Source organism: Phascolarctos cinereus, unplaced genomic scaffold, assembly GCF_003287225.1.
Source record: "Phascolarctos cinereus isolate Bilbo 61053 unplaced genomic scaffold, phaCin_HiC Scaffold_1;HRSCAF=81, whole genome shotgun sequence".
Classification (NCBI taxonomy): Eukaryota; Metazoa; Chordata; class Mammalia; order Diprotodontia; family Phascolarctidae; genus Phascolarctos; species Phascolarctos cinereus.
In genome coordinates this window covers 295,172,428-295,198,226 of record NW_027555514.1, presented here as the reverse complement: position 1 = coordinate 295,198,226, position 25,799 = coordinate 295,172,428, and the positions used below count along the sequence as shown (strand labels likewise).

Sequence of the window (25,799 nt, the reverse complement as noted above, 5' to 3'; positions counted from 1 at the left end):
CCTAGAGGAAATACCACGTACATAGAAAAATGGGCATGATAGGAAGCTGACTGGCTCCAGGGCCAGAGGAACTGGATTCAAATTCAGACTCTTATGCTTACTGCCTGTGTGGCCTTGGGCAACTCACTTCATGTCAGTTCCCCATCTGTAAAATGAAGCCTCTGAGGTATATTATCTCTCTGGCTCTACAACCCAGTGAAATAAATACGCATGTGCGTGCACACACACACATTTAGAATAAAAAACAGGGGAAATGCCAACATCTAACAGAAGTATGAGCAGCCTCTTGTGGATCCAATCCCCAGTAGGTTAATGGCCAAAGGAAGCAAATAAACAACTTTAAAAAAAAACTGCTCTCTTAATGAGATGAAACATTGTTCCATGTCACTAATGAGAGAAAAGCAAATCAAAACCCCTCTGAGGTTTCACTTCACACCTAGCAAATCAACCAAGCTGACAAAAAAATGGGAAGAGCATTGTTAGAGCATTGTAGGAAGACAGAAAGAAACACGATGTTGGGCCTATGAAATGATCTAACCATTCTGAAAAGCAATATGGGATGACGTTAAGAATGGGATTCAAATGTCCACATATTCGCACTACACAGGCAGATGCCCTAGGAAGTCACAGAGAGAAGGGGTCCGTGGAAGTATTGACAACAGCACTTTATGATTAAAAAAGAGAACTGGAAGCAATGTCATTTTTTATCAGTTGGAGAATAGCTAGTATAAAATAACAACTGAAGAATTCATATAAGCAGAGGAAGGCACGAATTGAGGCCAAATGAAGTAAGGAGGTCCAAGAAAAGGACACATGCGCAGATGACAACAAAGTATAAGGAAAGAACAATGAAACCAAAACAGAGCACTACATAACTAGAATGAATGAGATGGCTCCAGAGAGGAGAAAACATACCTGGTCTCTTCATTGTAACACTGCATGGACCTTCAGCCTGGATTGATGGGCAGGTGAATGTCTCTGAACTTTATTTCCTCCTCTGGTGTTTCAGGGAAGGGATGGAGTCAGGAATGAAGAGAATGAAGTTGTCAAAATTTAAAAGGGCTCCTGAAGGAAGAGGCTTTAGAAACAGCCTAGAGTAGGGGTGGGGAACCTGTGGCATTTTATTAAGCACTTACTATGTGCCAGGCCCCACGTGTTGGGAAATGACTAAGTGGTGGCTTCTAAATGTAAGGGGATGTCAAAAGGACAGAAGAGACAATGGATGTGACCAACACATCGAAGACTCATGAACTGATGCAGAGTAAAGAAGCAAACCCAAGAGAGAGGCAGTGTAGACACAACCATTTCATCATGTAGTCTAATCACTATGCCACTGTCAATAGGAAGAGCAATGAATCAATCAGAACAGAAGGCTGTGACCTGCTCTCCTTGGTACCCCAATGCACTGAGTAGGGAATTGCTAAACAAGCTGTGATCCATTCATGTAAGGAAATATTACCTCACTGTAGACATGTTGACTATTATGAATTGAGAGAATCATGGAAAACTTATATGAACTGATGCAAAGTGAAGTAAGAAGCAGGAAGCAATATATACAACTACAACTATGTAAATGAAAATAACAGCAAAACAACCGAAACAGAATGCTGTGAAATCATGATAACCAAGAGAGCCCCAAAGAAGAAACACGAGAAGTCCCTTCTCCCATTTTTATGCAGGAGTAGAGACAAGGGATGTAGAACATAACATCAACCTTTTTTCAATACATTGTCTAGTTTAACTGAACTTCGATTCTCTTTTTTATTTGCTATAAGGGCTGGCTCTTTGAAAAGGGATATGGGAGGAGGGATATGTTGTAAAACTTAAAAAATACAAAAACAAAGAAGTTAATGCAATTTTTTAAATATAAAACTCAAAGAGTTTTAATTTTAATGCAGAAACTCTGGTTAGCCCTGAAGTGTTTAGAGTGAAGAAGTCATATGTTTAGACTGTGGTTTAGAAATATCAATTTGGTAGGTGTGATGGTAGATTGGAAAGGGGCAGATAAGGGGCAGCTAGGTGGCGCAGTAGATAAAGCTCCAGCTTGAAGTCAGGAGGACTTGATTTCAAATCTGGCCTCAGACACATGACACTTACTAGCTATGTGACCCTGGGCAAGTCATTGAACCCTGACTGCCTCACCAAAAAGGCAAAAAAAAAAAAAAAAGGAAAGAGGCAGATAGAATAATTAAGAGGCAATAGTCCAGGTGAGCCCCTGAACCATGGTAGTAGACATTTGAGCGGGAGAAAGAGGGTGTGATATTTTTCAAAGGCAGCTAGGTTTCATGATAGTAGAGTGCTTGCCTTGCAGTCAGGAAAACCTGAGCGTAAGCCCTGCCTCAGACACTTACCTATTAGCTAGGTGACCCCGGGCAAGTCACTTCAACTCTCAGCCTGTCTCCTCTGTAAAACGGGGAAAATCACCGCACTGCCCAGTAGGTATCATGAAGATCAACTACGATAACATGTAAAGTGATTTGCAAATGTTATCTATTTAAATAAATGCTGGCTAGCTATAGATAGGCAGAAAAAGGTTGGCAAGTGACTGGATGTGAGAGAGAGGCTGAGATTGCATCCGTGGGGGACTGGAAGGTTGGTGGTATCCTCAACAGAATAGGCTAACGAGGAGAAGAGTAGAGTTTGAGAAAAAACAAATTCTATATTGAACATGTTGGGTTTATGATGTCTATGGGACATACAATGCAGATGTACAGCAAGCAGTTGACGATACTGGACTGATGCTCAAGAAAGGAGGTCTGGATTTGTATATTTAGACGTGCATGTAGGAGATGATCAGCAAGAGAGAGGGTTTGGAGAAAGTAGATAGAGAGAAGGCAGCATATGGCTCCAGATCCAGGAAAGATGCTAAAGGAGAGGGCTGAGAGAAGCAAAACCAATAGGGAACAACTGCATGAAAACCCTGGGAGGGAAAGGATCCAGGAATTAAATCCAATCCAGGAAGTACTTCAAATGACACAGGGTCCTCTATTAAGCCCAAAGTTTCCATAAACAATATGGGCCATCTTTGTGGCCCTGCAATTCTACTTCTTACAAATTAAGGAGAACCTGAGTAAAACAATCTTTAAAGAGACATAGGAGCTGAGATGGGCCACAAAATAAATCCTGAAAAATCAAAAGCACTGATTTTATAACAAAGACAGCAAAAACCAAAAAGCAATAAAAGAGAAATTCCATTTCAAATAATTATACAATACATAAAAGCTGGGGATCAACCTCCCAAAGCACACAAAAGACTTGTGTGTATATATATATATATTCAATTACAAAATACTTCTTGAAGAAATAAAGTACAACTTAAATAGCTGAAGGAATATTCAGTGTTCATGACTAGGCCATGCCAATAACATAAAAATGACAATACTACCAAAATTAATTTACATTTTAATGCTACTGTTATTGTTCAGTTGCATCCAACTCTTTGTGACCCCATTTGGGGTTTTCTTGGCAAAGAGTGGTTTGTCGTTTCTTTCTCCAGTTCATTTTACAGATAAGGAACTGAGGCAAACAGGGTTACGTGACTTGCCCAGGGTCACACAGCCAGGAAGTGTTTGAGAGCAGATTTGAACTCAGGAAGATGAGTATGCACTGTGCCACCAAGCTGCCCTTTTAATACTATACCAATCAAGTTACAAGGAGATGTCTTACAGAACTTGATAAAATAATAAAATTCATTTGGAAAAACAAAAGATCAAGAATACCGAGGAAAAATATGAAAAGAAGTAGGGAGGAGGGGAAACTAGCGCATCCAGACCCCAAGCTCTATCATAAAACAGTAGTCATCAAAACCATCAGGTATTGGTTACGAAAGAAAAACTGATCAATGGAACAGACTAGCCAAGAAAGATTCATAAACAACAGAAATCAATGACCCAGTGTTTGCTAAATTGAAAAATATGAAGTGCCTAGGAAAAAACTCCCTATGATAAAAATTGCTGAGAAAATTGGAATGCAGACCAGCAGAAATTAGGCTTAGCCCAATACCTTACATCATAATCTACAATACATTCCAAATGGTATGTGACCTTAAAGATCATACTATAAAAAAATTAGAAGAGAAACAGATCATATACCTCTTACAGCTATGACAAAGAAAAGATAGTTACAAAAGATATGTCTGATTACTTGAAACTGTGAAGTTTCTGCACAAACAACATTAATACATATAGAAACAAAATGAAACTGGTGGAATGGGGGAAAAGAATCTTTGTACCTCATTTCTTTGACAATGGTTTGGTATCGATGAGGATGAGATGTGCACCCCAAAAAGGAAAAATCCCTGGACTTTCCCAAAATCTATGGTGTTTGTCTGAGGCTATGATCCCACCAACTGGCCTTTCACCGTTGCTGGCCCAAGCTCCCCATTAAGGCGCTCAGATTCTTACAATCTAGCCAATAGTTCATTGATGCTCAGATTCCTTAAGAGTCTGGCTAATATGGCAGATCTTTAATAAATCTTGTTTTTGGCTGAACCAAGGCTCTGGTGGAATTCTTTGAGGCAGGACCCATGTGTCATAATTTCGGGGTCCCAGCAGCCCTAAATGCCTAAACCTCAATATAGTATCCATGATATACAAGCAATTAATAAATATATACGACTAATAACCATTCCCCATGAGATAAAGGGTCAAAATATATGAACAAACAATTCCCAAAAGAATAACTGCAAAGTATTCACAACTACCTGAAAAAAGAACGTTTTTTGGTAAGAGAAATGCAAATCAAAACAACACCCCACACCCTGCAAACTGGCAAAAAAGACCCAAAATGGCACCAGGCCCTGCTGGAGGGATTGCGGAACGACAGGCACACTAACACATAGTTGGTGGAGCTGTGGAATTAGGAAAATAAAGTGACCGAAACGCCAAGGCCTTTGAACCAGAGCCTCCCTGCCTGCGCTTCCACGCCCACGAAGCTATGGATAAGAAGGTGCCCAAGATCCTGCCGGGGCAGGTACCGCCTATGGGGGATGGCGACGGAAAAGGCAGGACGGGGGCGACACCGGGCCCACAGCCTCGGCCCGGGAAGCCCAAAATGGCGCCCAACGGCCTAGGTTCAGCAGGCCTCCAGTGGGGGCGGGGAGCCGGGGAGGGGCGGAGAACTGCAGTGACGTAAGAAACAGAATCTATCCGGAAAAGCCTCTTTGGGTGAAGGGACCAAGGAGGGCAAAGCTCGGGGTCCATCCACTTGGCTCCGCAGGTGGGAGACACGCACCTCGGCTCCCCATCAGTAGCCGACGCGCGGTCACGTGGGCTCCCCCAAGAGGAGGCTCCTGTGAGCATTGCGCATGCGCCCCGAGCCGCCGCCGAACTACATTTCCCAGCATGAATTGCACAAACGGGCCCCATTCTCCCGGCGTCTGGACTCCACTTCCCAGGAGGCCTGCGGGATGAGGGGGTGCAGACCCCTCGGCATTGTGGGAGTGGTCGTTGAATGCTCTCTGCGTGCAGGCGCAGTTCCCTTGTGGCCCGGAGCTTTAAGTTCCGGGACCTTGACAGCGGGAGCGCGGAGCGAGGACGGGAGGGAGGCGCATGCGCGCGCCTTGTGCTCGTGCGTGTGTGTGTGCACGTGTGCGCGCTTGGGTCTGGAGGTTTGTTTCTGTGCTGCGCAGGTCTCTCTGTCTCTGTAACGTAACTCAAAGTTGGGGGGGGGTGTCTGTCTCTGTCTCTGCGTCTGTCTCTGGGTCTGTCTCTAGTTGTGGCCAACAGAGCTCCTACTGTGTGCTCAGAGGGTCCTCACAAACAGCCCTTGGAGGGAGGGGCTGTTATCCCCATTTTACAGATGAGGAAACTGAGACAGGCAGGAGGGAAGTGACTTACCCAGAGTCATACAGCTAGTGTGTGCCTGAGGCAGGACTTGAACTCAGGGCTTCTGGACTTTAGCCCCAGCCATCTATCTACTGTCTCTGTGTCTCTCTTTTCTCTGTCTCCCTCTCTTCTCTTTCTGTCTGTCCTCTGCCTTTGTCTCTCTGTATGTAGCTCTCCTCTCTCTGTCTCGGTGTCTCTCTTCTCTGTGTCTCTCTTCTCTCTGTGTGTGTCTCTCTCTGTTTCTGTCTCTTCTCTGTTTCTCCTCTCTGTCTCTGTCTCTCTCTCCTCCTCTCCTCTCCTTCTCTGTCTCTCTCCTCTGTGTCTCTCCTTTCTGTGTATGTCTCTCTCTGTTTCTGTCTCTTCTCTGTCTCTCCTCCTCTCCTCTCCTTGTCTCTCACTGTCTCTCCTCTCTGTGTCTCTTCTCTGTATCTCTCTGTTTCTTTCTCTTCTTTCTCTCCTTTCTCTGCCTCTCTGCTCTCCTGTGTGTTTCTCCCTGTCTGTTTCTCTGTCTTCCTCTGTCTCTTGCTGTGTGACTCTCTCTCGCTTCTCTGTCTCTCTCCTCTCCCTCTGTCTGTATGTGTCTCTTTGTCTCTTCTCTGTCTCTCTCCCTCTCCTCCTCTCCTCCTGTCTCTCCCTTTCCTCTCTCTGTCTCTATCTCTCACTGTGTCTCTGTCTCTCTCTCCTTCCTGTCTCTCTCACCCTGCTGGGGGCTGAGGCTGGGCTGGGGTGGAGTGTAGCCCATAGGGAGGGTCCAGCTCTCTTGACCTTGTTGGAGTCCTGCAGGGGGCCAAGCTGGGGAGGGGGATGCTGATCTGACCAGGTAAGACCTTGCCCCAGAGCTCCCAGGCAGTGGCTGAAGACGAGGAGCAGAATCTGAGACCTGGGGTGGGTGCAGCAAGACGTGTGTCCAGTCAAAAGCCCCCAGAAAGGAGGACCCTGGCGAGGTCACCATGGAGAGTGGGACAATAGACAGAGGTGAGCATGACAGGCCTGCTGGGTGGGGGCAGTGAGGGAAGGGTCTGGGCAGAGCCGAGTGCTGATGCCCTTCTTCTCCCCCAGACTCTGCCCTCCCCCAAGAGATGAGCAGAGGTCAGCCTGAGGAAGGAGTGACCTCTGGGCCCCCGGAGGCCCCCAGCTCCCTGGTGAGTGGACAGTCCTCGGTGGAGTGTAAGTCCCCTTGGGATCTTTGAGCCCCTGCCCCAAAGTGGGATGGTTGCAGAGTCCACATATCCTTGTAGCTGGGAGGGTACTTGGAGGGTCAGCCAGCCAAGGGGGAAATCAAGGCACAGAGTGGTGACGCTGTCAGCCGCCATTAGAAGACAAGGGGGCCGTCTGGCAGTACTGGATAGCAGGGATCTGTCATTGACCGTCAGCTCCATGAGGGCAGGGACCATGCACGGCCCCTTAGCATCCCACCTAACACTGTGCACACAGTAGGCTCTTCATATGTGCCTTCCAGAGTCTTTGATGATGATGATGATGCAAGCAAGAACATTTCACTATTCAGAGAACGACCAAAGGGATGATTACAGATGACCCCGGGCACTTCTGTGACCTCAGATTTGCAGTGCTCTCGGGCATCTCATGCCCTCCTTTAAACAAGTCCTGGTCGTCAGGCAAAGCCAGCCACCCCTGGGCTGTGTCCAAAGTCACACGCCTCCCTCCAGAGATGAGGCAGCGACAGCAGCTTTCCCAGGTGTGCCCCTTGGTGCTGCCTCCTTCTCTGAGATATTCCAGGAGCCAAAGGACTCAGGAGGCAGAACGAGACGTGGATCTTTGGCACAGCAGCAGCGGAGGAATGCGTGTTGTTTGACTTTGCCTGTTTTTATCAAGGATTCTTTTTTTAATTTTGGGAGCACTTTACAGGTGTCACCTAAGTTGATCCTCACCACAACCCTGGGAGGAAGGTGGTATGATTTTTCCCATTTCAGAGTTGAGGAAACTGAGGCAGAGGTGAATGGCTGGCCCAGGATCACACAGCTGGGACATGTCCTGGACTGCATTTGAATTGAGATCTCCAGGACTCCAGGCCCAGTCCTGTGGCTCCTCCAGGCAAGAGGGGGAGGAGAAGAGAGAGAACTTGGATTCCTTTTCAGAACAGTGTCCTTTCTCTTGGCCTCACCCCCTTGGGTTTGCCTCCCTCCAGACACATTGTTTCGAGCCCCCTTCACATCCCACATTCGTTCGGCCCTGCCTAGTTGGGCCCCCTAACTTCTGAGTTCTAGATGTTATTTTGTTTGGGCAGGGCGCCGCAAAAGTCTGAGTGCTTCACACTGGCCCTCTTAGGTCATTTACCTCCGTGTTCAGCTGCTCTGGCTCAGAACAGGTTCTTAACCAACAGAGTTTGTGAACTTGGGCTGGAAATAAATCATTACGCCTCTACTTTTCTTACTTTCTAGCAGAAATGTAGTGTTTCCTTTCACTTATAATTAGAAACAAAAAACTAACTTTCCGAGAAGGGTCTAAAGGATTTCCCAGACTGCCAAAGGGATCGGTCACAAAAACGGTGAACAAGAGAGACCCATCCTCTATATCCAGTCTCCGTCAGGCTTGAGACCCTCTGGAACATTAACTCTGAGTCCTCGCTTCCCCGCGGCTTCTCAGGACATGGCAGGGGCTAGACTGTGGGTGACAGGTGTGCTTGGTGTTTCAGGCATCACTGACCTTCCAGGATGGTGGCTGTGGGGAGGGAGCTGGGATGGACTCAAGAGGGTGCTCCCACTTCTCTTCCCATGAGCAGGGCTTCCGGTTTCCAAGCCAGAGTTGATCTCCCAGCTGGAGTGTGGGGAAGGCCCATGGATGCTGTTGGAGGAAGAGCCGAGAAGCCCCCGTGCAGGTGAGGACAGCAGGCAGGCGGGGAGTCCTGGCCTCTCCCAGGCTGGCACTGAGAGCCTCCTCAGCCTGTTCCATGTTCCCTCCCTACTCCCAATCTGTGAGGTGTAAAGTCGGCCCACACTCAGGGGGCTCTGCCTGCCTCCTCTTATTGGAGCCTCACATCTACCCTGGTCCCCCAGATGTTTTTATCCCCATTTTACAGACGAAGAAATGGAAGCACCTCTAAGAAGTGAAGGGTGTTGGCCAGGGTCCCACAACAGCTAAGTGATGACTCTGAACCCCACACCTTCCTGCCTGCAAGGCCGTGCTCTTTCTTTGGCCCTGGGCTGCTGACTGTTCCCCAATGACAAAATGCCATCCCAGCCTTTCCCATTCCTTGTCTCTTCTTGAGTGCACAGCTCAGGCTCCATGGGGTAGTTCGGTTCTATTCCACAAGTGCCAGATGGGTGCTAAGCACTGCCCTGGGTGCTAGAACTAGGAGGGCTGAAAGGAAGCAGTCCCTGCCCTCACAAAGCTTACCTTCTTCTGGGAATCCACAAAGCCTTTCCCGACCTCCCTAGCCAACAGTGTTCTCCTCCTTCCACAGATACTCCCAGGCGCTTGTCTGCCTCTCTGTCCCCTCACCCCCGGCTCTATCAGACCATTATCTCTCCCCATCCCAGGAGAACATAAGGGGCTGTGGGCCAGACTGGCTTTCAGTCATTTGGTCAATAAACACTTATGCATTGATCATGTGCCAGGAACTGAGGACTCAGGATACAAAGAAGGGCAAAAGACAGTCCTGCTCTCCTGGAGCTTCCAGTCTAGTGGGACACCACACACAAACCCCTTTGTACAGCCACTCTGTATACAGGACAATTGGGGAATAGCCAGCAGGGAAGGCACTAAAATCGTGGGGCTCTTCCATAGGAGGCAGGATTTTATCTCAGACCTAACGGAGGCCAGGAAAGTGAGGAGATGGGCAGCAGCCAGGGAGAAGGGCGCAGTTGGGCTTTCCTTTGGTTTTCGTCTCCAGCACCCATCCCAGGGCCTTGCATGTGCAGGTGCAGAAGGAGTATTGGCTGAGCCGGATGTGCCCGACTTGGGGCCTCTCCACACTCTGCTCATTCCAGCTCTGACTCACATTTCTCTAGTGATCAGCGACTCAGAGTATTGTGTATGTCCTTGGGGATAGCTCACCTTTGTTTCCTCGGTTTCCCCTCCAGTGCTGATCCTCCCTTGCTTCCACTCCACGGCCGTGTCTCTCCCCTCAGTGTTGGTGGGTCCTAAGCTGGTGTAAAGTCCTCTGCTTAGACTCGGGGAACAAGCTGAGGCAGGAGCAGCTGTGACCAGAACAGATCTGGGTGTGAGTGAGTTCCGGGCGCAATGAGTCAGCAGTGTGACAGGGCAGCCAGAGCAGCAGACAAGATCAGGGTCTGCACAGACAGAAACCCAGCAGAAACCAGTGAACAAACATAAGTCTGTTCTCCGTGCAAGCCCAGTGTGAGGCAGTGGAGTTACAAAGACCAGAAATGAATCAGGTCCTGGTGTATGCCACATGGGCCCGGACCCAGACCCAAGGCAGTTCTGAGAGAGAGCAAGAAAGGGAGGAAAGAGAGAGGGCAGGGAGGGAGAGAGCATTGTCATCTGGGCCTCAGGAAGAAGGTGGCAGCTGTGCTGGGCTTTGAAAGGAACCTCTGATTCCCTGAGGGAAGGGTGAGCAGGGAGCAGATTCCAGACTGGGGGGGCAGGGGGACTCCCTTGTTCAAAGCCCGGAATAAGGAGGGGGCTGGCCCTGCTCCACTTTGATCTCTGCTCCTTTCAGGAATGTGCCCATTTTGGAAAAGATGTTGGTAAGTGGAATATCACAAGAGGAGAGGGCCCAGGATGGCATGGGGACTGGTGAACCTGCCATAGAAAGATTAATTTAGAGGAAAGAACATTGAGGTCTGCCTTCATGTCTTTGAAGGCCATGATAAGGAGGAAAAGATTGTACTTATTTGACCACACAGGACAAACTTGTGGCTGGAAGAGGCAAATTTCAGTTTGATCCATGGAAAAGCTTTGTATGAATTAGAACTGTCTCAATGTCAAATTTGCTGCTAGGTTAGGTAGTGATTTACCTGTCCCTGGAAGTCTGGTCAGGAAGGTCCTAGAAGCTCTTCTTGCTCAGAAATGGGACTGACTGGGTGAATATCCCTTCTGACTCTGAGGGTGTGATTCCATGAGCTTAGTCACAAGCCTCTTGAGGCACCTTCAGGCTGATACACAGGCTAGTGTCCTAATAGGAGAAGGGTGGTGTGGTGAGGGAAGCTCAGCTGCTTTCCCAGAGAATTAGAACAACCCATAAGTCAAAGAGAAGTAAATAAGTGGAGGCTTTTGAAATGTTAGTGATGTGAAGCAATCACTGTTGAAGCTAGATTAATTGAATGATTATGTTCTGAGTGGTTTTGAGAGAAAAAACTGTAAGTAGGGAGCCTAATTAGGAGTGATAGTACAGGTGTTCAGTGGTCAGGGCTGAACTCTAGTAAAGCCTGCTTCTCATTGTAGAGTTCTGCTTGTCAATGATCCTCTGCTTACTTTATTCCTCTTATGACCCTCCTTCAGTGATTCAGCTCTTCTAATTCTTAAGTCCTTTTGTTATTTCATCATTTGGGAGGAAAGAACTTAGTTTATACTTTACAGCCATTTGAATGAACTTGTTTTTGATCATTGTGCCTTTATATTGTAAACACTGGAAGAAATGATAGACAAACAACCTTGCCACTCTCCAGAAGGCCGGAGAATGAATGGTTCCAGAACTGAAGAGTCGACTAAGCACTTGGAGAGAGCAGTTTCATGGGGCAGGAGTCTAGAGAGAAGTTCTCCCTCAGCATTTGTTTCCAAAGAAGGGACAGGAGAATACCTTACTCAACTTCCATCCCATTTCTCTAACAAGCTCCCTCACAGAGCTGATTTCCTTTTACTAATGCTAGTCCTGTGGGACCCATCCAACCCCAGAGCAGCCTCGTTTGCTCTTCCTGACACCTCAGAAGAGAGAGAGTATATTGGAAACCTCCAAATCTTCTTGAAAAATGCAAGGCTCTGGTGTTTAGTATCTCTCAGTGTCCTTGCACACATGGAAAATATTCTTGAAAAACAATGAGGACTAACTAGAATCAGTTTCCTTTCTTCCTACCCAGGAAATGGAAGGCATTTCCTTTCCTTTCTTTCTCTTTTTTCTCCTTTCTTTTCTACTCAGAATTTGAAACTAGGCTGGAGACCCAGAAGATAATTGAAAAGAAAGGCATTTCTGTGGAAGAATCATGCAAGGACAGACTTAGAAAAGTTGGTCCCTGGGAAACTAAGCCTGAAGAAACTTGCAGTTGTGATATCAAGTTTGATAGACATCAGTGCAACAAGGCAAGAGATTTGAAGCCAGGAACTCAGGAAAAAATTCATAATGAGGCAAGAAGACATGAATGTAACAAATTTAGGGCAAGTTTCAGTTCACAGTTCGTCTTCAGTTTACACAGGAATGTATTTTCCAAAAGGAGGCTCTATAAATATGGTGCACATGGAAATAATGTCAAGCCATCTTCAGACCTGAGTAGTCATAATGGAATCTCAGGAAAGAAATCTCACAAGGACAATGAATGCAATAAAGCCTTTAGTGACTACAAAGATCTTATTCAGGATCACAAAATAAGTACTAAAGCAAAACCTTATACATATATTGGATTTGGCAGAGCTTTCCATCAGACCTTACTCAACACCATAGAAGTCATCCTGCAGGGAAACATGCCTGTAGAGATTGTGGAAGAACCTTTAGACAATTGACACATGTTATTCTACATCAGGAAATTCACAATGGGAATAAACTCTGCGATTGTACTGACTATGGGAATTCCTTAAGCAATAGTTCATCCCTTATTCTGTGTCACATAATTCATAGTGGACAGAAATTCTATGAATGTCACAGATGTGGGAAGCTCTTCAGCAATCACAGAAACCTTTTTGTACATCAGAAAACTCATTTTGGAGAAAAACCTTATAAATGTGGTGAATGTGGAAAAGCTTTCACACAGAGGGGAAACCTTACTGAACATCAGGAGATTCATACTGGAGAGAGACCATATAAATGTAATGTATGTGAAAAAGCTTGTAGCCAACAAGGACATCTTACTGAATATCAGTGAATTCATAATGGAGACAAACCCCATAAATGTAGTGAATGTGGAAAATCCTTCATCCAGAGATGATGTCTAATTGAGCATCACAGAATTCATAGTGGAGAGAAACCCTGCGATTGTCTTGAATGTGGGAAGTCTTTCACTAGTCATTCAGGCCTTATTGTAATCGAATAATTCACACTGGAGAGAAACCTTATAATTGTGATATATGTAAGAAAGCATTCAGCTGGAGAGGAGGCCTTTCTCGACATCAGAAAATTCATAATGGAGATAAAGCCTATAAATGTAATGATTGCAGAAAACATTTCTTCCAGAGGGGACACCTTACAGAACATCAGAGAATACATACTGGGGAGAAGCCATATAAATGTAAATTACGTGGAAAAGCCTTCAGTCATCTACAAAGCCTCACTAAACATCTGAAGATTCATTCTGGAGAAAAACCATATAAATGCAGTGGATGTGGAAAAGCTTTTACCCAGAGGGGAATCCTTACTGAACATCAGAAAATTCATTCTGGAGAGAAACCTTATAAATGTAACATATGTGGAAAAGCCTTCAGTCATCCACGAAGCCTCACTGAACATCACAGAATTCATTCTGGAGAGAAACCATATAAATATAGTGAATGCAGAAAAGCTTTCACTCAAGAGAGGAACTCTTTCTGAACATCAGAAAATCCATTCTGGAGAGAAGCCATATAAATGTGAATGTGGAAAAGCTTTCACACAAAGGGGAAGCCTTATTGAACATCAGAGAATTCATTGTTGGGAAAAATCCATATAAATGCAACATTTGTGACAAAGACTTTAGTCATCCACGAAGCCTCACTAAACACCTGAAAATTCATTCTGGAGAGAAACCTTATAGAGGAGATCCCTTACTGAACATCAGAAAATTCATTCTGGGGAGAAACCCTATATATGTAGTGAATGTGGAAAAGCTTTCCCCAGAAGGGGAAAACTTAATGAGCATCAGAAAATTCATACTGGGGAGAAACCCCATAAATGTAGCATATGCAGAAAAGCCTTCATCCAGAGACATCATCTTACTGAACATCAAATAATTCATTCTGGAGAGAAACCTTATAAATGTAGGGAATGTGGGAAAGCTTTCACCCAGAGAGGAAGTCTTACTGAACATCAGAAAATTCATATTGGAGAAAAGCCCTATAAATGTAATATATGTGAAAAAGCCTTCAGCCAGAGGGGAGACCTTTCTCGACATCAGAAAACTCATACTGGGGAGAAACCCTATAAATGTGAATGTGGAAAAGCTTTCAGCCGAAAATTATATCTTACTCAACATCAAAGAGTTCACAGTGAGAAATCTTGTAATAATGCCTGTGATAACTAATATTTTTATAGTGCCTTAAGTTTTGCACTGTGCTTTATGCAAATTTTCCCACTTGATCCTAATGAATATACTATATATGGTAAAGTAAAGATTTTACCCATTGTATATCTAGTGTACAATTTTTATTCACCATCAGGAAATTAACACCAAAAAGAAACCCTAAAAATTTAAAGTAGATGTCCACTCCCACACATTAAAACGTGGTTGTTGTTTTTTTTTTTCCATTAAAATACCCTGGTAATGGATGGGGCAGGATGGGAAGGAGTGGAGGAGGGAGGAGAGAGGAAGGAACAAAATAGTTATCAGTTGCAACAAAATATAAATGAAAGTTTAACATCAATAAGCCTATAGAAAATAAAAACTTAGTGGAAAGATTCATTATTTAACAAATGTCCTTGAGAAAATTAATAAACAATTTTACAGAAAATAGATTTAGAACCATTTCTTACATCATATACCTCTGAGTTCACCCTAGATTATCACCTTAAGATTTTGTGTAAAATGCACTATAAAAAGGAAAGGAAAATGGAATTTTGTACTTATCTCAGTTTTAGGAACAAGTTATATGTGCTACATGACATCAAAACATAAATATATTTACAACAAAACTAATGAAAAGAAAAAATATTGGGAAAAAATAACACATAGGAGGCAAATGACACATAATATATGTAATAAAGAATTATTTAAAACTTACAAAGGTGACTCCTAGTCTACGTTAGAGTAGCGGCCAAGGATATAACATGATTTTCTGGTGAGGAAACAATCACATGAGAAATGTTTAGTTCCTGTATTAAAAAGTAACAAATAAAAATGTTATTGAAGTATTCTTGAAATTAGTAAATAAATAAATAAAAGCACTGACACTGCTGATGGGTCTGGGGAGAAATGGGAATGTTCATTGAGGGTGAAAACTCAGCATCTTTTTGTAAATCAATCTTGGAGTAAACATCAGAAAAATAATTATATGGGGAAGACTTTAATCCCAAAATTCCATTGTTTAGAATATACCTTACAAGTGTTAAAAAAAAAAACTACCAAACAGAGCTGTCTAATCAGAGATTTTGACAAGAGCAATATTTGTAATTGTAAAAACTGGAAGCAGTTTTGAACAAAGAAGGACTAGAGAGGCTCACAGAAAATAAGTGTACAATTTAGATTACTCTCCCCAAAATCCACACAAATAAAATCAATGCATGTAGAATTAAAAGGGGAATAGTTGCCTTGGAAAAATACCTTTGAAGCAAGTTTCTCTGATAAAGATCTACTATGGGAGATAGCAGAACAGGGAATGAATACAAATGTTCAAGAACAATTCCTTAGTAAAGTGGTACAAACTTAGGTTTCAGAAAAGATGGGCAAGCTGTTAACTATATGGAAAGTGCTCCACATTGATAACAGTAAGGGAAATGCAAATTCAGATTACTCTGAGGTTGTGCCATGACATACCTATCAGATTGGAAAAGATCAACCAATAAGCATTAATTAGATGACTGCTATGTGCCAACCCGTGGGCTATGTGCTGGGAATGTAAAAAATGAAACAGCACTTGTATGATATTGTGGAGGCATTATGGGCACCAATGTGATTCCCATCCCTTGTGTTGATCTTGTGTGCTAATGCTCAGTTGGCAGAGCTATGAAGTTTTTCAATGATATTCTCAAAGTCCATCTGGTACTATAAACAAAATGTCCAACTCACATACCCTTTGTCCCAGCAATACCAGTACTAGATTTTTACCCCAAAGGGATCCAAGAGATAGTTAGAAAATTCATATATACAGAAATAGTGACAGCACTTCTTATAACAAAGATCTGGAGGCAAGGTGAGTACCCACCAATTAGGGGATGGCTCAGTAAATTACATTAAGCTATGTTTAAGGTAATTGAATATCATGATGAGAAATGTCCAAAAGAGACTTCCAGTCAAGGTAAAAATGTGAAAAGTTGTAGAAAAACCCAGCTTTCTGATAGTTAACTACGAAAAAGATGAAACATGTCACAGAATTACCAATGAAATCCCAAAGGAAGCAGAAGTAAGCTCCTCTGTCCAGTCCAGAACTGTGTAAACAGATGTCCATAACTAATATTGATAAACTTAACCCTTCTCAGCAATACAAGGCTCTAAGACATCTCCAGAGGCCTCGTGATGGAAAATGCTATCCACATTTGTAACAGTAAGGTGTTACGGGCTACCACACTTATAATTTGTTTCACAGGTTCTGGTCTATACCCACAAAGACATGTTCACACTTTTCGTACCTTATAAATGATTTAATAATGATAATCATAAACATACATGCACATAAATGTGATTGCATATGATTATACAATCTTAGAAGCAAAGACTATTAACAGAAAGATAGATGAAGAAGAAATACATCACCAATCCAAGGAACCACCAACTCCTGAACATCTGGCGGGGGGAGTCCTGTATCACAGCCGTCAGGGTCTCGGTTGGGAAAGTCCCTACAGCAGAGCGTCCTCTCTGAGGGAGATTCCAAAGTCACTTTCCAAGAAAGACCCTTTTTATCATCCTTACACAAAGAAGGCAGGGAGCCAGGGAATGAGTGATTAATCCTAAGGACCTGAGAGTTTTGGCCAAAACTCTCCGACCTCAAGAACAATTTTTATGTCAAAAATGTCTCAGATCAACACCCAGGAACTGGCCAAGTCCCTGGATGTTTACCTCAAGACTTGTTTTTAAGGAATAGTACCCCAAGGTGGGTCTGGGTTGGAACAAATCCCAGAACAATAAGTTAGGGAAGTTCCTTGTCCCTTGGCTTGGGCTATGGGTAGGGAAGATCTTATACATTAACCCTTCAACATCCAAAGAAAGAACTATGGAGTTTGAATGCAGATCGAAACATACTATTTGCTATTTTTTTTTCTTCTGTTGTGTTTTGTTTCCTCTTTCTGGTGATTCCTCCTATTGTCTCTAATTCTTCCTTGCAACATCACTAATGTGAAGATATATTTAATAGGAATGTATAGGTATAGCCTATATCAGATTGTGCGCCATCTTGGGGAGGGAGGGAGAGAGGGGGAGAAAAAATTAAAACTCAACAGCTTATGGAAGTGATTGTTGATAATTCAAAATAATTTTTTTTTAAAAAGATGTCCATAAAAGGGTAGAAGTTTATAGGATGCCAGGAAGGTGGAGAGAGGAAGGAAACAAGTATTTATTACATGCCAACTATGTACCAGCCAGTGTGCTAAGTGCTCTAGAAATATCTCATTCCAGTCTATCCTCACATCAACCTTGGGAGGTGCTATTATTACCCCCATTTTACAGAAGAGGAAACTGAGGCAGACAGGTTCAATGATTTGCCCAGGGTCCCACAGCTGCTGAGTTTCTGAGGCCAGAATTGAGCTCAGGTTTTCTTCAATCCAAGTCCAAAGCTCTATTTGCTGTGCCAGCTAGAAGGCAGCCAGTTTTCTGGACAGGGCCATCACAAGGTGGTGCCTGCCCCATGGTCAGGCACCTGAAACCAGATCCTAGCCTTGGTTTATAAGAACAGAAGTGAAGCATAGAAACAGCACTTTAGTCACTGTTTAGGGAGACGGCATGAAGTCAGTGCCACAGAACACTGGAAGCCACAGCAGAAAACTGCCTACAGAGCACCTGAGAGCAGCAGGAGGAGGCCTGACACAAATGCGCTTTCTAGCGCCCTGTTACAGCTTCCCAGAGCCCAGCAGAAGATGGAACCAAGTCCTGATTGGTCCTTGTGCAAAGAAGACTAGCTGAGGCCTGAACCATGATACACAACCAGCAACCCCAGCCAGGTGCCACCATCTATACAGCTGCCCCATCAAAACTGGCAGCAACAGTGGGCTTCAGATGCCAGACGGGACACGGTGCTGGTGTCCAGAAGGTCCAGGCTTCACAGGCATAAACAATGAGGTCAGCACAATGGCTCTGTAGACCTTCAGTCTGGTGGTCAGTCTCTTCTCTCCCACACTTTCCTTCGGAGCCTCCCAAACACTGAGCCAGCTCCGGCAATGCATGGGTCAACCTCATCATGTGTACATCCTTGGAAAGTACACTACCAAGGTAAGTGAACTTATCCACAGCATTCAAAACTTCTTCATTTGCTGTCACCGATGGTTCCACGTATGGATGATGTGGTGATGGCTGATGAAGTACCTGTGTTTTCTTGGTGTTAACTGTTAGGCCAAAATTAGCACAAGCAGCAGAGAATCAATCCATACTTTGTTGCATCTCAGCTTCAGAGACTGCACTGAGTGCAGCCAGAAACTGGCTTTCTGCAAACAGAAAAGCATGGTCCAACACTCCCTCCACTTTGGTGGCTAACCAAGATTTAAGGATTCCCACAGCACCTATGTCAGCTGCCTTCATGGCCATTGGAACAAATTGTTCCCATCTGGCCAGTCTGCCGGGGGAAACCTTCACACATGTGGGATGGACACCATCCCCCCAAATCACCAACTGGATGGAGGACCATTGATTCCCCTCAACCTGGTTAAACTGGATTGCAGAGATGGTTTTACCAGGGGATGGCCACTGCCCACCCTACAGCTTCTTGGAGCCACACATGAGAGTTGGGTGACAGATGAACACCAAAGATGGATGAGCATCCCTGAAAAGGGCTCTGCAGCTCTCCCACCAGAGCTACTCATCCTCCCTGAATACCCCATACACTCCTACTACTACCCACCATACAAAAGATAACTGCCAATTCAAAACTGGATTACAAAGGCAAGTCTAATCCCCATAGGTACTCATTGTTTTTATTACACATAAATACGGCTTTGATAAGACACAGATAAATGTGTCGCAAAAAGTGTGTGTGTGTGTGTGTGTGTGTATGTGTGTGTGTGTGTGTGTTGTTTTCTCCTTCTTGACACTATTAAGAGCGAGAGGTTCAGAAGGCTTGGTGGGAAGGAGAGGAGTGCCCCGTTATCCAAAATCACCCTTAGTCATTCTGTATCCACTTAATACTTTGGCATGTACAACTTAAGTCCCTGGTGCATACAGATTATTTTATTTGTGTCTTTGTGTTGCCAGCAGCTAACAAGGTATCTGACGTGTAACCAACAGATGCTTAAGAAATGCTTGTTGACTAATTACCCAGTAGCACAGTTAATTTCCAGTCTTGACTTAAATTCTAAATACCATGAGAAATGGCCACTTAGAACTAGAGCCAAATTCTTGGATGAGCCTTATAATTCAGATCTAAAAACAGACCCAAGTGGTGCACTTCCAAAGGCGGGAGGCCCTTCCATGAGCCTAATAAAGCTTATGTTCATGGAGCTTTTGAGGGTGACATTCTCTTATTTGATTCAAACAAGGTGCCAGGCAAAGTGCCCAGAGCATAAGAGCATTTGAGGCCTGTTTGATGTAATTTGGCAATCCATAAAGTAGTTAGCCCAAGCATCCTGGGCCCCACTTGATGGAAAGTCTCAGAGATGACAAGATGACTTGTCCAAGATCACACAGCTAGGGAGCGGTAGGGTACAACTCTAACCCCAGCCTCTGGATGCCAGGCTAGGTGTTCTTTTCACCACATAATGGTACCTCCACCCTTCTTAGACGTGTTTGGTCTTAGAAAGATAACGTCTACCCAGAAGATGTGTTGGAAGACTCTATATCTATCCATCCATTAACCATCTATCTATATCCATCAACCATCTATCTATATCTATCAATTATCTATCTAGCCATTAATCATCCATTCATCATCTATCCATCAACATCTATCTCTATCTGGCTACATTCATCTATCCATCCATCCATGTTCCAGTCATCCATCCATAGCTATCCATCCATCAATATCATCCATCCGTCCCTCAATCTTATATCTACCTACCTATCCATCCACCATCTCTCTCTCTCTCCACCCTCTATCTACCTATCATGTACCATCCACCCATCATCCAGCCATCAGCCTCTCTCTATCTGCCTATTCTGTCCGGCTGTCATTATGTCGATCTGTAAGAAATAATGAATACAAAGAATGCAAGGGTCTTCAGGGCTGAGCAATGGCCCACGGACAAACCCTGGGGTCAGGGCTCACGGCTAAGATCTGCCAATCAGAGGGAGGCCCTCACGTGGGGACTTCTAGGAGAGTTTGGTGTCCCCTGGAGAAGTGGCTGCCCTCCTTCGGAAGCCCCGCCCCCTCCCGAGGCTGCTCTGCCGGCCCCTCCCTGGAGGACGTCTTTCGGCCCCCCGCCTCTTTTTCCTTCCTTTCCTCCACGGTCACGTGGGCTCCCACAGGCCCCCTAGAAGAGAAGCATTGCGCAGGCGTTCTGGGCAAACGGTTTCCTTCTTCCCATTAGCTGGACTCCATTTCCCAGGAGGCCGTGCGGGGTCAGGTAGTGCAGAGCCCACGGCATTGTGGGAATGGTCATTGAGTACTTTCAGCGCGCTTGCGCAATTTCCCCTTGGCCCAGGAGTTTCGGGGAGCGTGGATGGCCGAGGGGCGCGTGCCCGGTGGCGCACGCGCGTCCATGTGCGCGTGCGCGCGCTCCCGGGTCTGGAGGTGCGTCTTTGGTTTGTGTCTCTTTCTTTGGGAGCCTTAGGGCATCTCTCGGGTTCTCTCTGCCTCCCTTGTTCCCCCTCTGTCTCCCCTTGGGGCTCTGTCTCTCTGTCTCTACGAGAGGTCTGTCTCTGGGTCTGTCTCTAACGACAGTTGTGGCCAACAGAGCCCCTTCTGTGTGCTCAGAGGGTCCTCACAAACAGCCCTGGGAGGGAAGGGCTGTTATCCCCATTTTACAGATGAGGAAACTGAGGCAGGCAAGAGGGAAGTGACTTACCCAGGATCATACAGGCTAGTACGTTCCTGAGGCTGGATTTGAGCTCAGGGCTTCTGGACTTTAGGCCCAGCCATCTATCCACTGTGTCTCTGTCTCTGGCTTTCTGTGCTTGGGCTCTATCTCCCTCCCTCTGTATCTCTCTGTCTCTGTGTGTCTCTGTCTCTCTGTTTCTGTCTCTTCTCTCTCCTTTCTCTGTCTCTCTCCTCTCCTCTGTCAGTGTGTCTCTGTCTCCTCTCTATCTCCCTGTCTCTGTTTCTTTCTCCCTGTCTCTCTCTCTCTCTCTCTATCTCACTCTGTGTCTCTCTCTCCTCCCTGTCTCTTTCTCCTCTCTGTGTCTCTCTCCCTCTCCTTTCTCTGTCTCTATCTGTGTGTGTTGTCTCTCTCCCCTTCTCCTCTCTTCTCTCTGTCCCTCTCTCCTCTCTCTGTCTCTATCTCTCTCTCACCTTTTTCTGTCTCTCTCCTCTCCTCTGTCAGTGTGTGTCTTTCTGTCTCTTCTCTGTCTCTCTTTCTGTCTCTCTCCTCCTTTCCTCCTGTCTCTATCTGTCTCTCTCTCTCTTTCTCCCCTTCTCCTCTCCTCTCTCTGTCTCCTCTCTATCTCTGTCTGTCTTTTCTATGTCTCTCTGTCTCTCTCCCTCTCCTCTCTCTACCTCGATCTCTTTGTGTGTGTCTCTCTCTCACCTTTCTATCTCTCTTCTCTCCTCTGTCAGTGTGTCTTTCGGTCTCTTCTCTGTCTCTATCTCTCTCCTCCTTTCCTCCTGTCTCTCTCTGTCTCTCTCTCTCTCTCTGTCTCCCCTTCTCCTCCTCTCCTCTCTCTGTCTCCTCTCTATCTCTCTCTGTCTCTTCTATGTCTCTCTGTCTCTCTCCCTCTCCTCTCTCTATCTCTATCTCTTTGTGTGTCTCTCACCTTTCTGTCTGTCTTCTCTCCTCTGTCAGTGTGTGTCTTTCTGTCTCTTCTCTGTCTCTCTCTGTCAGTCTCTCTCCTTCCTTTCCTCCCGTCTCTATCTGTCTCTCTCTGTGTCTCTGTCTCTCTCTCCTCCCTGTCTCTCTCACTTTGCTGGGGACTGAGGCTGGGGCTGGGTTGGAGTGCAGCTCTTGGGGAGGGTCCAGCTCTCTTGACCTTGTTGGAGTCCCCCATGGGGCCAAGCTGGGGGGCCGATCTAACCAGGTGAGACCTTTCCGCAGAGCTCCCGGGCAGTGGCTGAGGACGAGGATCAGAATCTGAGGCTGGGGGGGGGGGCAGGATCTGTGTCCAGTCAGAAGCCCCCAGAAAGGAGGACCCAGGAGAGGTCACCGTGGCAAGTGGGACAATGGACAGAGGTGAGCATGACAGGCCTGCTGGGTGGGGGCAGTGAGGGAAGGGTCTGGGCAGGGCCGAGTGCTGATCCCCTTCTTCTCCCCCAGACTCTGCCCTCCCCCAAGAGATGAGCAGAGGTCAGCCTGAGGAGGGAGTGACCTCTAGGCTCCCGGCGGCCCCCGGCTCCCTGGTGAGTGGACAGTCCTTGGTGGAGTGTGGGTCCCCTTGGGGTCCTCAAGCCCCAAAGTGAGGTGGTTGCAGAGTCCACACATCTCTGCAGCCGGGAGGATGCTTGCGGGGTCAGCCAGCCAAGGGGGAAACCAAGGCACAGAGTGGTGATGCTGTCAGCCATCATTAGAAGGCAAGGCGGCTGTCTGGCAGTACTGGATAGCAGGGGTCTGTCATTGACCGTCAGCTCCATGAGGGCAGGGACCATGCATGGGCCCTTAGGGTCCCACCTAACACTGTACACACAGTAGGCACTTCATACATGCCTTCCAGGGTCTTTGATGATGATGAGGAGGAGGAGGAGGAGTTTGAGAAACATGGACAAGCAAGAACATTTCACTATTCAGAGAACAATCAAAAAGAGAATTATCTTAAGAAATCACAAACTTGTCTGTGCTCTTTTTGAAAAGCACAATCGATTTAACATCATGATAACCAAATTGCTCTTTTGTGTCCCGAGTTTTTTTCTTTTGCACACTTTTAATCATTTCTTGATTTTTGAATCATATGTCTTAAATTTGGCATACCACTAAAAAGGTTACTGTTTTGTAGAATAGTTTGAAATCTGATGTTTCTCAACCTCCTTTGTTCCTATCATTTTTTAATATTTCCTTGAACTTTCTTGACCGTCTTCCCCTAGATGAATTTTATTATTTTGTCAGGGTTTATAAACTATGCTCCTGTGTGGTAACCCTCAGTTGTTTGGTTTTTCACTAAATCTGTAAATTTAGGCAATAGCCTTTGTATGCTGTTGGCACAGCCCGGCCAGGAACAATGAGGATTTCTCCATCTAGTCAAATCTTCTTTATTTTTAAGAAGCATTTGAAGGGGGGAAAAAAGCCAAAAAAAGCTAAGTCCTTTCCCCAGAGCTGATTTCTAAGAGCCCACAGTCCACAGAGTAGGGCCAGCTTTCTAATGGGCAGCTAGGTGGTGCAGTGGATGGAGCTCTGGCCTTGGAGTCAGGAAGACCTGAGTTCAAATCCGGCCTCAGATACTTGGCAAGTCCTACCTATGTGACTCTGGGCAAGTCACTTAACCCCAGTTGTCTCACTAAAGAGCTCACATACTTTGTACATATTAGAGTTATTTTAAATGGAATTCCTTTTTCTTCTCTCTCCTACTGAGTTTTTTATTTTTTTAATTTTTTAGTAATATAAAGAAAGTTAATCATTTTTGTGAGTTTATTTTATATTACTTTGTTGAAGCTATTGTTTCAATTAGGTTTTGGGGTTTTTTTTAGTTGAATCTCTAGGTTTCTCCAAGTAAAGTGTCATATCTACAAATGCTGATAGTTTTGGTTTTTGGTCCTTGCGTATGTTCATATACCCTTTTTTTCTTTTTTTTGTCTGTTAGAGTTAGTTTTATTTCACATAGTAGCGGTGGTGGCAGTGGTGGTGGAGGAAATACCTGTTTTAACCCTGTCCGTATTGGAAAGGCCTCCGGTGTTTCTCCAATACAGGCATTGCTTGGTTTTAGATAAACAGTATTTTACCATCTCGAGAAAAAGTCTTGTTTATCCTTAAGCATTCTAGAATTTTGAACATTAATGAGTGTTTTAACAAAAACTTTCTGTATCTTGATATAATTGTGTGACTTTTATTGTTTTTATTAGTAGGAACTATTATGCTTGTAGTTTTTTGAACCAACTCTATTTCTGATATGAGACCTGTTTGGTCAGTGAATAATCTTTTAATATGTTGCTGTAGTTTCTTTGATGATATTTTATTCCACATTTCTACATTTGTATTCATGATACGTGCTAGTCTGCAAGTTTTCTTTTTCTGTTTTCTCAGTCCCCATGTTGGGTATCAGGACTATATTTGTGTCCTAGATCTCTGGGAGATGCCTTTTTTTTTAATTTATTGAACTAACTTATGCTATGTCAGCGTTCACTATTCTTCAAATGTTTGACACAATTCAATTGTAAATCCATCTGGACCTGGGGGGTTTTTTGGGGGGAGGGGCTTGTTCATTTTCTTTTTCTGAGAATGGATTGTTTAAATTCTCTGTTTTTAAAGTTATTTTTGTTTGCATACAATGGGAAAAAAGTTTTTAATGATTTTTCTATATCTGGGGTTGTTTCTCCTTTTTTCATTTTTGGTTTTGTAAATTTGACTTTCCCTTTTTTATTGGGTTAGCTAAATGGTCTTTTTTCTCTTGCTCTCTTCAAAAAGGTCCCCTACTTTAATGTTAATTTCTCATTTTACATTTTCTCCCTTCTTTGATGTTTATAATTTCTCTTTTTGAGTTTATTGGTTTTGATTTGTTGTGCATCCATTTCACGGATCTCTTATTTCCCTTGTTGATTGATGGTAGTATTTGGAGACGTACGTTTTTATGTCAGGACTGCTCTGACTCCTGGTGTGCCGCTTCCTTGTTGTGTTCTTTGACAACATTCTCTGTTGTTTCTGTGATTTGCTCTTTGACCCCTTCATTCATTCTTAAAGATCGGATTGCTTAGTCTCCATTCAGGTCAGACTCCCCTTCTTGTGATTTTTATCATGTGTGATCCACAACAGGATGTCCCTGACATCGCTTCTCTTCGGCATTTGTGGATGAAGTTGTTTTTAGGCGGTGGTACACACCCAGCTTTGGTGCTGTGTAATGTGGAGAAATGTGGCAGTCAGTGACTCGATCAACAAGAACTGTGTGCCAGGCACTGTGTCAAGTGAACACTGGGGATACAAAGAAAGCCAAAACATGATCCTCCACACCCCCAAGAGCTCATATTCACACTGGAGAGACATTATGCAAAAGTAAAGGTGGAGGTGGTATCAATCAGATTTTAATTTGTGTTTCAGTAAAGTTGGTTTTCTTTGGGGTCCTGTATAGTTTTGTGTTGAAAGACCTGATGCTGAGAAGGGGCCTGTGGGCGTCCTTCACTCGGCTGTCCAGGGGCTCCATGACACAAAAGAAAGTGGAGATTCAGATGGGTGCTGGAGCCAGTTTTTACTGGCCTGGGGAGCCAATTGTTAAATTGTCACTGGGAGCATTGACCTCTCACAAATCAGCCAGTGCTACAAATCAGGGCTTGATTTATGGTTTTGTTGCTTGCCTAGACTTAAGAAAGCGATGGAGAAAATGAAAATAGTTCAGGTATTAAACTTAAAGGTGCATCTTGCTACCAGAGAGCTAATTGTTAAACATTTATCACCATACGTCTGGGTAAGAATCCCTGGTGTAAATGGGAGAAGTTAGGCACTGAGGTGAGAGGGAAGAGGATGGGAAGGGTAGTCAGTGGGGGAGAGGCCCAGGAAAAACCTCCTGCAGAAGGTGGGATTCAAGATGTCTTTTTTTAATATATATTTTATTTTTTCCCCCGAATTACATGTTA

General features: G+C 44.8%; 1 protein-coding gene and 1 pseudogene across 2 annotated transcripts in view; both read left to right on the top strand.

Annotated features, from left to right (window-relative positions):
* Nucleotides 1–5,420: 5,420 nt before the first annotated feature.
* Nucleotides 5,421–14,994, top strand: LOC110201643 (uncharacterized; annotated as a pseudogene). Its single transcript, XR_013483847.1, has 5 exons — nucleotides 5,421–6,800; nucleotides 6,885–6,967; nucleotides 7,285–8,460; nucleotides 8,566–8,661; nucleotides 11,881–14,994. The product of XR_013483847.1 is annotated as an uncharacterized LOC110201643 (transcript).
* A 5,583-nt stretch (nucleotides 14,995–20,577) lies between these two features.
* LOC110201631 (uncharacterized) overlaps nucleotides 20,578–25,799 on the top strand; it is a 47,548-nt gene continuing 42,326 nt past the window's right edge. The window contains exons 1-3 of the mRNA XM_020977436.2: nucleotides 20,578–20,669; nucleotides 22,126–22,260; nucleotides 22,345–22,427. Coding sequence (XP_020833095.2) covers nucleotides 22,251–22,260; nucleotides 22,345–22,427 — 93 coding nt within the window. The 5' untranslated portion in view covers nucleotides 20,578–20,669; nucleotides 22,126–22,250. The remainder of the gene's footprint in view (nucleotides 20,670–22,125; nucleotides 22,261–22,344; nucleotides 22,428–25,799) is intronic.